The sequence below is a fragment of the Cryptomeria japonica genome, chromosome 7, assembly GCF_030272615.1.
Source record: "Cryptomeria japonica chromosome 7, Sugi_1.0, whole genome shotgun sequence".
Taxonomy (NCBI): Eukaryota; Viridiplantae; Streptophyta; class Pinopsida; order Cupressales; family Cupressaceae; genus Cryptomeria; species Cryptomeria japonica.
Window position 1 is genome coordinate 810,120,175 of NC_081411.1, and position 12,180 is coordinate 810,132,354.

Genomic DNA, 12,180 nt, shown 5'->3' on the forward strand with positions numbered 1-12,180 from the left:
AGGTGAAGATCCTAACAGATCTGAGGGAAATCCTTTAACCGGGTCACATCTAGCAATGTGTTTATAATCTTTAATAGTATTTTCTTTTAACCGAGCATATTCTAGAAGAGTATATTTCTTAGTGGGTTCGAAATCCCATAGTGGTTTTTCCCTATTTGGGTTTCCATGTTAAATCTGGTGTTATGAGGTTTATGATGTTTAAATGCTATTGAGTTTGCATGTTTAATAGTTTTGGTTATATTACTGAAGTATATGTTATCGAGGTTGAAGCTGATGTTTTTATAGAAGATTAAGTTTGTATGATTCACCCCCCCCCCCCCCTCTCATCTTGTTGGCTATTGGATCTATACTTACATTTAGTATCAGAACCATCACAGGGTCCTCACTAAAGTCTCCTAAATTTAATTTAATTTTATTGATTCTATTTACAGCTCTCCATTGTTTTGTGTTGTTGTGGAAGAAGCTTGTATTTCTATCCCCAGCTTCCAACCAGTGTTCCCTGGATTTTTGTTTCCAATATATTTCTTCTATTGCAAGGATTTCGTCATATTGGGCCAAATTGTTTTTTTCTTTTTGATAAATCATGTTATCCATCCCATGCTTAATTACCTCTTCATTAGTTCTTTCCATTTCTATCTCAATTTCCTTTTTTTTGTGAAAATGTTTCCAAAGTGCACTTTGTTCCATATTGTTAATTGTTGATTTATCTTTTTTAATTTGGTAACTACTTTGAAAGTTTTGGAGCCTATAACTTATGTTTCTTTCCACCATTTTTCTATTAGTTGTGTTAAATTGTCATCCCTTAGCCACATTATTTCAAAGCGAAAGGGGGTTTTGGTTGGCTTTAGTTCCTCTAATATGGTCAATTGGACTAGGAAATGGTCCGATCTAGAGAACAGGAGAACTGAGGATTCATAAGACTATGTGAGATTCCCTCATAGGAAGAATCTGTCCAGTTTTTCTGCAATATTGCAGAATCCTTGTCTTCTATTATTCCAAGTAAAGGTTTCATTTTTTGTCTTGAATTCCATCAGGTTACACTTATGTGTCCATTCTTTGAAGTCTTGAGTTGTTTGGGAAATTTTTTTATTACCTCCCCATTTTTCCTTGGGATCTAAGATGGCATTGAAATCCCCACCTATTATGTATATTTGATCCATGTCACTTGCAAGGAATTCCTCAATTTCATTCCATACTTGTCTTTTTGCTTGTGTTTGGATAGGTCCATAGACATTAATTATAATAAATTTTAAGTTGCTTTTAATGCTTATAGCCCAGCCACACATCCAGTTTGGGCTCTTGTTAATTAGTTTAAAGGATATTAGCCTAGGATCCCATATGATGGCCAATCCACCTGAGGCTTCACAAGCAGTATGACCTTCTATTTCTTTGATGCCTAATTTTTTGTTGAAGTTTGTCATCTCATTTTTATTTAATTTAGTTTCTTGTATTAAGAATATTTCTGGATTGAATTTAGCTATGCAACGTTTAAAGATACATTGTTTGTTAGGGGCATTCAGGCCCCTAACATTCCAAGTAAGGAGTTTCATAACTCCATGGGAAGGTTCTTCCCCTTCCCTACCTCAAAAAGGTTTGTGATTTTAATCTGGCCAGCAACACCTCCTACTTTGATTAGTCATTCTGCAATTGACTTTCTCCCTCTCTTTTTTAGTTCAGTAGCATAATCTGAGGGTGAGCAGGTTTCTATGGTTTTAGCTATCTCGAGATTGTCCATCTTATCCATTACTACATCATTTTTATGGTCCTATAATTCTTCCTTGGTTACATTAAGTTTGAATAATTTTCTTGCTAACAATACCTTTTGTAATGCCAGTTATTCCTCATCTGCTATCTCATTTATGAATAGCTCCATGAGGTCATTTGTAACTTCATTGCCAACATACTCAAGGATACATTTGTTTTCTCTTTCAATCCTTTCTTCCCTTTCTATGTCTTTTTCATTGTTGTTATTACTGGAGTTTTTTTTCTTTTTACCTTTTCCTTTTTAATTTTTTTTCCTTTTTTATTCTTGTTCTTTTTCTTTTTTTAGAGCATCTTGCCTTCTCCATTGTGTGTAGTGTGGGATGGTTTTTTGATTCCTCATTGTTATTATCCTTATTCTCGGTGTCTTCTATTGTTTCCTCCTGGTTATCAATATTTGCTTCATTCATCAGGGAGTTGTATTCTTTTCCATTATCTTTGCTCTGTTCCTTTGAATCATTGTTTATTAATGGAATTACTTCTTGCTTAGGGCTTTCTTTGTTCTCTATATTTTTCCCCCTTTGTTCAATCATTGGTTCATTAGGGATGTTATTGTTGTTTTCTATCTATGTTTTATCTTTTTCATATTCTATTATTTTTTGATTGTCTTCTAGTTCCTTAGCCCTAGGGTTTTGTTTATGGAGCACAAATCCTCCTTTTGGGTTGAATTTTATGTTTATACCCTTATCCGCTCCAAGATTATTTTTTGTCTTAATACTTTTTCTCTCAATGTTCTGAACAGGGAAAATGATTTCCTTGGCTGTGATATCACAAGTGAAGATCTCTGGTTGAATCTGATATATCGACTGATTTGTAATGATTTTGACGGGTTCTAATTTCTGTTTGTCTATTTCAACGTTGGCTAATATTTTTATATCAGAGGAAACCATATAATTTTCCTCCATACCCTCAAAACCTCCTAAAAAATCCCCTATTTTTTTAGGGTATGGTTGTGGATCAATTCTACCGGCATTTTAGGGAGCACAATCCATTGAGGCACCCTAAGCTTCTCAAAATCTTTGGGCGAGAAATTAGGTTTCCAATTGAAAATTTTGAAACAATAACCTTTAAAGAATTTGTGATTATTCCTAAGTAAATGATTTTTAAGTTCACATGAATTGCATTGAATAAACAAAAAATCATCTTCCAAGCAAGTAATACTTATCTAGTTTTTCGTGGTGGTCTTCAACCAATGGAGGACATCAGAGGTTGATGCTCCAAATCCAAACCATTTGCCAAAGAGCCCACATTCGTTGTAGCAATCCCACAATTCTTTTGTGTATTCGTTGCTTATTATCACTATGTTATCCACTCTTTTGCACGACGGTTTCTAAGTATTGTTTGAGCTTTGTTTAGGGTTATATCCTTCCTTGCCTCGGGTTTGGACCATTGACTTTGAGCTTGTCGTAGAGGGTATTCTTAACCCTAATTTTATTTTGTTAGCCCCTGAAGCAACATCGTTTTGGGCTCGAGAGAATCTCTCTGCACAGATGTGTGATAAATATGAAACACTGCCATTGTTAGAGTAATATTTATCTCGAGAAACCTTCGAGATGGTAAGAGAATCCACTTTCTTCTGTGTTAAAGGATTTTCATGTTTTTTTAATGGTGCCCTAGGGTTCCGTTGTATCCTACTCCAAACTAGCTTGGCTAACATAATTGAGGAAGATGCCAATTCATCTATGTATCTCAGGCCAGATGGGGGACCCCTTGGAACCCCGACAACCCTTTTGCATATATCATTAAGCTGTAAATTAATCAAGTTTTATCGTGTAGCGCATGATTGAGAGGCATCCAGAGCTGCAAATCTATTTGAGGTGCCCACAACATTTTTATGGACCTTCTGTAAATTAATTCCATTTTGCCATTCACCCTTATTCCACCCCTGCCTTTGAGGGTGTTTCGAGGGTTTTGCAGAAATGAATCTGCTTTTCGCATTTTCATCTCCTGTTCACATTTTCGTTTTTTAATTTTTCTATAATTCCCATATGCAAGAACTATTACAATAGAGGCATTTTACTGTAATTATGACAACTCTACTATTCGACTTCCCTCTATTATTAAAATTAAAATATATTTGAATAAATTATTATTTAATTTTTCAACAATATCATTTTAATATAAATTTAATTATTAATTAATAACTAGATATTTTAAATACATGTATTTATAATTTACATTAATATAAATATAAATTTATATATATTTTAATTTTAATAATCATTTTATTAATTTAAATAATATTTAATATTTTTTTATTATAACTAATATATATTTTAAAATATAAATCACATATATATTATATAAACAATTAAAATATATTTTATTATTAAAAATATATTTTATAATAAATTATAGAAATCTCCTTAATAAACCCCCAGGAATGAAACAATCTTTTTCTATATTAAAGATTCTTTATACATATGAGGATTTTGCAAGTTACAAAAATGTCTCAAAATGACATTATTCGGCAAACTATTTCCAAATATCTTCTGATCTTGCAATCACAGAAATAAAAAAAAATTAAAAAGGCTGGACAACAAAGTTTAAAAGAAATTTAAGATAAAGGCCTTTCTTTATATGGAAAAAGAAAGAACACAAAAAAAAAACTTATTCCGAACTCTGTCAAATAGTTCACCTATGCTTATCCATTTTGCATGCAAGTCTGCAGGGTAGTTTCACCTATATCGTCTACAAAATACCGGTTACCATTTTGTTATCTGAAAGGGTGGCTTGAAATGTAGTAGAATGCAGAGAGAAAGAGCAAGTGGGAGGAGATGTGCCTGTGACTTTCGTAATGAAATCCACAAGAAGCGAAATAAATGAGCAACAAATACGAAAGTTTGTAGCGAAAAGAGTTGCGTTCCACAAAAGAATTCGTCAGGTTTATTTTGTCCCTCGAATTCCCTGATCTCCTTCAGGCAAGATCTTGCCCAAAAGTTTAATAGCAGCATTATAATATCTGACCAACTCTTCTATTCTTTTAATTGCAAAGGACACAACTAATGCAAATTTAGTAGTCGGTGGTCTACACATTTCAGATTCATAAATTTCCATTTAGGAGCATTGTTGTTTCTTATTGGGTCCAATGATATGCATTTACTAGCAATTGCATCTTGGTGTGTAATGGATATGCTGAAGCTTTATATGAAATGTCAATTAAGAAATTTTTTGGTCTATTAGTTGTATACATTTGTGCAATACATGAGGTCAATTGATAACTTTGTTGTTTAATTTCTATGTTTTTCTATTGTTGCTCTTTTTAGTAGACGACACAAGGCCTTTTCACCTTGATAACTCTATTCATTTCATTCAAACAAAATTGATGGAAAACTTGATTGACAATTATCAAAGCATAACGAAAGGAGACATCATCACAAATGAATATCTATTCACACCTAGGTACAAGTTTCCAACTATGGTGTTATATTTAGCACTCAAAGACAATGCAATCCATAGTAAGAGGTTGGTCATAACAAGGACGGAGTGTCATTTGCTAAGTGACGGGAAGTTGATTAATGATAGTGCATTGGACACTCAAATTCTCACCTTTGATATCAAATTGTAGAGTAGAATTTGATTCAAACTTCTTGTTCTTCATATTATGAGGTTTACATCACTGCACTAGAAGTAAACTCAATAGCCTATCATAAAGCTTTGATATTCCAATCATTTGTTTTGTATGTAAACTATTCAAAATATCTGGATTTTATTCTATGTCTAATAAGTAACAATATGGAACACCATAGTTTTCAATTCTCACAATTTTTCATAGTGTAACATTAAGTACTGGTACAAATGAAATGGATTTTGTTTTAACTTTCCTAGGTACAAGTTTTATAGTTTACAGATTCCAAATGTATATCTTTTTATTGGCTATCTTCTATGGATTAGGAAATGGAATGAATGGTCACAAATTCAAATACGAATTGTATTAGATTCAATGGAAATTTCAAATAATATAAATTTTGGTAAATATTGTATTAAGAAACATGTTATTATCCTCATCAATTGAATTCAATGAATTATTCTATAATTGGTAATAAAACTTAGTTTCAAAAAAAAATTTAATATACTATTTGAGAAAAAAGATATTTTGAATCTTGTTTGGTCAAAATTTATATTTTTTAGATGATTATCCTCATATTCAATTTTTTTGAAACAAATTAAAAAATATTACTAAATAAGACATGTGACACTAATCATACTTTCATTAAAGCTAACAATTCATAAGAGAAAAGAAATAACAAGATACTTTTATGATATTAAATTTAAGAAATGAAGCAAGAATGTGCATATTTTTAACCCCCTTTTTTAATATTTATATATAACTATTAAATATAATTTATTTATGTTTTAATCACCATTATACAAGTTCATTTTTATGGATTCCTTCTTCTCCATTTCTTACATGTATTGCCAAATTTGTGCCTCTCTTAGTTTCCCGTAATCCACTATTTTCTCGTATACACATTGTGTAGTCATTGTAGGAAGGTCTAGTTAAGGACTATTCAAACATGTAGCCAATATACATAAAAATAGAAACTCACAACATAATGACACAAGATATACCTTATAAAAATTTCAAAGAGGGAAAAACCCATCCTCTAAAATATTCATCATGTTATTGAATTCTCAAGCAAGTTACAATTTATCAGAATGACATATATGCTAGTTTGAAACCAATGACAATGATAATTTTCTTATCCTTGGACTCTATCTACATCATTCTCTTACTTATGCTCATGTTTCAAACCATGGCTAAAATGTTCCTTATCTCTCTTTGATGATTTTCAATGATCATGATAACTAATATATATCATTATGTATCCTCCTTAATGATGATTTGCTTGACCGCAAGGTGATGCAAAGTTTAATACTCCCTAGAACATGTATAGTCATCTAACGAGAGCTATTTTCTCAAATCAAACCAAAACAAAAGAAAATAAACTTGTGTGGTGTCCAATATTTTCTAACTTGGATCCAATAAGTCTTTCCACATCTTGTCTGATTGTAGTAAAATTTAAATTCCGTGACACTAATTAGTAACTCTCTACAATTGTGTCAGTTAACTAGTCTAATACATGTTAACAAACCCAAATACAACATTACATGAATCCAATTCTCCTCAAATGTGGATATAATCAGTAAATACTCCTATGCAATGTTTTATCAAAATCATCAGACTTGATTTTTGAAATGGAACATTTAACATCTTCTACAATTGACTAGTGAATTAAAATTGCAAACAAACAAAGTGAAATTTGCAAGTGAGATTGCTCTACTACTTGAAGAATGTTCCTGCATCAAAATATTTTATTTAAAAGCTTGCAATGATTCTTCAAGTGGTTAAGCACAAGGTTTAGCTTCTTCATTTTGTTGTTTCCTTTCTTGTTTAGCCATATAGGATTTATTGTAGAAGTGCCTAGTGTTAGGCATTAAATTCCCTGACCTTGTTGAAGGATCTCAATCTTGTGAATAGAGAATGTTAACTATTTAAGATCAATACACTAAAAACTTTCAAACTTTCAATAATCTTGGATTACTTTTTGTAAATTATGAGTCATTGATTTTTAAAAATAGTTTGTTCATTTCATATAAGGAAACACCTTCCATCCATTTCATATAAGAAGACGCTTTTGATATAATAAATGAATGTAACTCATTTTATGTATTTATTTATTTAATGTAAAGTAGCTTTAATAGAATAATAGAATGGATTGTTGAAATCTCATAGCTTTAATCATGAAAAAAAGTAGTTTATAGGTTTTAGGTAGAGAGATTTTTGAAATGAGATTCTTTATAAATTAAACAGTTGAGTAGAATTTATTAGAATATAATTAAAATGTATTATTTATATTGAAAAGAAAGGGCATTTTAATAATAGTTTAATTGGAACAAGTGATTATTTTTTTGTTTTTGAGTTTCATATATATCATTTTATTGTTGGTACATGAAATTTGGGGCTATGTGAAGATCAACAAGAAAAATGGATCATTAATATAGTAGCATATATTAGGCCTTGGCGATCTATGTTTTCAATGTCAATTGTCATTCTTTCTATAATTAATCTTTGAGATTTATGGATTGTTAAGGCTTATTCTATTTTAAGGGAAAGTTGATGGTTCTAACTCAAGTTATCGGTGGTTGGGTGAAGACCCAAGCTAGTCTTATGTAATGACAATAGAATATCTAGTGGATTATTTTCACTCTTGTAAATGATAGTTTCAATTGATTAAAATGTGTTAGCCAACACCAAGGAATCTTGGCATCAAGTCATTCATCTTCAAGGTTAGACTATGATCTACACCTTACTTGCTTCCCATTGTATATTGTAATATGAACTTCTAATGATTAAGCATTTGCTTATTAGTATGTGATTGAACCATGTCATTTGTGGTAAACAAATGTATTGAAGTTTAAAAAAATACTTTTTCATCATCATTTAATTAACAATGAGAGTGACATATAAGAACCTTCTTATATAATAATATTGATTTTACACTTTTAGTATTTTAAAGTAGACTTAGCTAATGGTCCATCGCCATCTTATTAAAATATCACATTTAGTATGATCACCAAAGCATTTCTAACTACTACATCTAACAAAATTCCTATATCCTACATCTCACAAAAGTCTCAAACTCCATTTGTTGTGTTTCAATGGTCTGATACAAACACAATCAAAAACTAATAATGTATTGTCATTCAAAATTAAAATTCAAGAATAAACTACGTAATACTATAGATTCGAAACAGCCATAATACCAAATATCGATCACATTCGACCCCTCATCATGCTCTATCTCATCTCATAATGCCGACAACCATAACAGCAAAAGAAAATGTTAAAACTCAAAAAAAAAAAATTAAAAAAAAAATTGTTGATGTCAATTTTTTTGTCATGGAAAAAATTCTAAGCTCAAAGCTATGAGGTTGGCATTCCAACAGAGAAAAGAAAAGGTCAAAAGAAAAATTAAAATAATACACATGCACAATAACGACAATTTTGGAATCTGGCTTGCTATTAAGGATCATTCCTATCAATAACTAATTATTGACTTTAGCTTGGATTCCTTGATCATCAGATTCGAATTTAATTAGATTCGCCATTCGGCATTCTTGTGCAGACTTCATCGATGCACACAGCTCACTGTCAGAAACACGTTTTATTCACATTTGACCCAAACGCCAGGTCGTCCCTCAAGAGTGCTTAAATTGCATCGCAATTGCTGCAACATGTACTCTTGTTGAATTCTGTATACGGAAGATGGACAAAAGTGGAGAGTACTTGTACAAATCGAAGCTTCCGGATATCAACATTCCTCATCATCTACCTCTGCATGACTATCTCTTTGAGAGATTAGCAGAGGTGAGAGACAGGCCATTTCTGATCGATGCAGCGACTGGAAAAACATACACCCATGGAGAACTTCACACCATTTCACGAAAAGTGCCTGCTGGTTTGGCCAATCTGGGACTGCAAAGAGGCGAAGTTGTACTGCTTCTCCTGCCCAACTGCCCAGAATTTGCATTCGTCTTCTTGGGAGCCTCTATGAGAGGCGCCATTGCCTGCACTGCCAATCCTTTCTACACTCCCTCCGAGATCTCTCGCCAGCTTAAATCTTGCGGCGCCCGTGTGATCGTTACTGAAGCTGCCTGCGTAGCAAAGCTCAGAGACGAAAATTTGGTGGTTATCACCATCGACAGTCCGCCGCCGGGATGTCTGCATTTTTCTGTTCTGAGCGAAGCGAATGAAAAAGGGGAGTTTTTGCAGTGTGGTGAAGATGATGTGGTAGCGTTGCTCTACTCATCGGGCACCACGGGGCTCCCAAAGGGTGTCATGATAACTCATAACAACCTTGTTTGCAGCGTTGCTCAGCAGATGGACGGGGAGAATCCTAATTGTTACTTGCATGGTGGGGACGTTCTTCTCTGCCGGTTGCCTCTCTTTCATGTTTATGCCCTCAATAGTATATTTCTTTGCTCGCTCAGAGCTGGCGCTGCAATTCTCATTGTGCGTAAGTTCAATGGTGTCGGTGATTTAATGGAGAAAATAGAGAGGTTCAGGATCACCATTGCTCCGCTTGTGCCTCCCATTATCTCGGAAATAGTGAAAGCGTCTTCCGTTGTTTCTAGATACAATACATCGTCGCTCAGAATTATCGTCTCGGGTGGTTCTCCCATTGTTGAAAAAGGAGTCCAAGGAAGATTGAAATATCTATTCCCCAACGCTGTGTTTCGTGAGGTCAGTGCGATTTCTTTTAACTTGCTAAATTGAACGTAAACACCTTAAAGTTTTAACAGATTTTGATTATTTTTTTAGATTTTTTATGTGATTTAAGAACTTAAAGTTATTGTTTGAGTAATTAGAAAAATCATGGAGGATTTGCAATGTAGATTAAAGTTAAAGAATGATCATTTAGAAATGACATTCCATATTTATTAATAAACACTAATAATTATGTGTTACAAGCATCTCAAAATTTTGTACAATTAATTCAATACATATTCTTCTAACAACTATTTTGATTAATATTTATGCACAAATACCTCAATAACTATGCATTATAAGTAGTAACAAAGTTGTACAACACTTCTAATTAAATATTAAAATTATAATTATTGGAAGTATAAATGAACAACTATTGATATATTTTAGTCAAACCTTTAATTATCATTTTTTTTGAAAAGATAATAGTTAAAAAGATTATGTGAACAAAGAATATACAATTATTGGTACATGAATGACAATATAACAATCACTGGCATAACTTATTGTGTGATTCAATTTAAGTGTAAATTTGAGATTTTGCAAAAAAAATCTTCATGACCCTTTTGTATATTTTAGTTCATGACTTCGGAAATATATGTGCAGGCTTATGGTATGACGGAAGCCCAAGTGCTGGCAACGAATTTGGCTTTTGCCAAGTTTCCATTTGAAACAAAGACGGGAGCATGTGGGTCTGTTGTTCGAAACGCTGAAATGAAAATAATTGATATAAAAACTGGTGTCTCTCTACCCCACAATCACACCGGCGAAATCTGCATCCGTGGACCCCAAGTTATGAAAGGTATCAACATTACTATTCTTGTTTGGCTACTCCAAATTACCAGTCATATCAATATTGATGTTACTCCAATATTGCTTCAGGCTATCTGAATGACCCCGAAGCTACAGCCAAAACTATTGACAAGGATGGGTGGCTACACACTGGCGACATTGGCTTTATTGACACCAATCAAGAAATTTTCATTGTCGATCGAATTAAAGAGCTTATTAAATGCAAGGGATTCCAGGTTGACTCTCTGCCAAATTTTAATCATAAAAATATATAAACAGAGACGCTAGTGCTGCACCTTTGATCTCACATTATACATTTGTTTTCCAAATTCATCCAGGTGGCACCTGCTGAGCTGGAAGCCTTACTGTTGAGTAATCTGGGAATAGCTGATGCAGCCGTGACTGGGTAGGTGTAAGTTCTTTGTATGATTCAGATTAGATTCCAATGTTGTGTTTTGTGTTATCTAATGAGGTGGGTTGAAATGTGGAATATGCAGAGAGAAAGAGCAAGTGAGAGGAGAGGTGCCTGTGGCATTCGTTGTGAGATCTGCAGGAAGCGAAATAAATGAGCAAGAAATACGAGAGTTTGTAGGAAAAAGAGTTGTGTTCTACAAAAGAATTCGTAAGGTTTATTTTGTCCCTCAAATTCCCAGATCTCCTTCGGGCAAGATATTGCGCAAAAGTTTAATGGCAGCATTATAAAATCCGACCTAGTCTTCTGGTCTCTAAAATGATATTTAAAGATCATGCAAAGGACACAGCTTATACAAACTTATTAGTGGGTGGTCTATACATTTTAATCATAAATTTTCATCTACGAGCAATGTTGTTGCTCATTGGGTCGAGTGATGGGTATTCATAAATGAATTTAATCCATTTTTTATGTATTTTATTTATTTAGTGTAAACTAATTTATATGTTTTAGGTAGAGAGACTTATTAAAATGAGATTCTTTATAAACTAAATAGTTGAGTAGAATTAATTAGAATATAATGAAAATTCTTTATTTATATTGAAAGGAAAGGATATTTAATTAGTAATTTAATTGGAACAAATAGTTGTTGTTTTTTTTTGTTTTTGACTTTCATATATATCATTTATATTGTTGGTACATGAAAGTTGGGGCTATGTGAAGTCTTGGTGATCATTAATACAATAGCAAATGTGAGGTCTTGGTGATCTATGTTTTTAATGTCAATTGTCACTCTTTCTATCATTGACCTTTCATATTCATGGATTGTTAAGGCTCATGCCATTTTAAGGGAAAGTTGATGGCACTAACTCAAGTTACTGGTGGTTAGATGAAGATCCAAGCTAGTTCTATGTAGTGATGATGGAATATTAGGCAGTGTGTT

The 12,180-nt window shown here is 32.7% G+C and overlaps 1 protein-coding gene across 2 annotated transcripts; it reads left to right on the forward strand.

Moving 5' to 3' along the window:
* The first annotated feature begins 8,578 nt into the window (after window positions 1–8,578).
* On the forward strand, window positions 8,579–11,527 carry LOC131068277 (4-coumarate--CoA ligase-like). Of its 2 annotated transcripts, XM_058003469.2 has the most exons (6): window positions 8,579–8,608; window positions 9,050–10,009; window positions 10,640–10,835; window positions 10,916–11,061; window positions 11,164–11,231; window positions 11,323–11,527. In XM_058003469.2, the coding sequence occupies exons 1-6, from the start codon at window positions 8,579–8,581 to the stop codon at window positions 11,525–11,527; spliced, it is 1,605 nt and encodes a 534-aa protein (XP_057859452.2). The 2 variants fall into 2 exon arrangements, with proteins under 2 accessions (XP_057859452.2, XP_057859523.2); XM_058003540.2 differs by lacking the exon at window positions 8,579–8,608 and having other exon boundaries at window positions 9,032–10,009.
* Window positions 11,528–12,180: the final 653 nt, after the last annotated feature.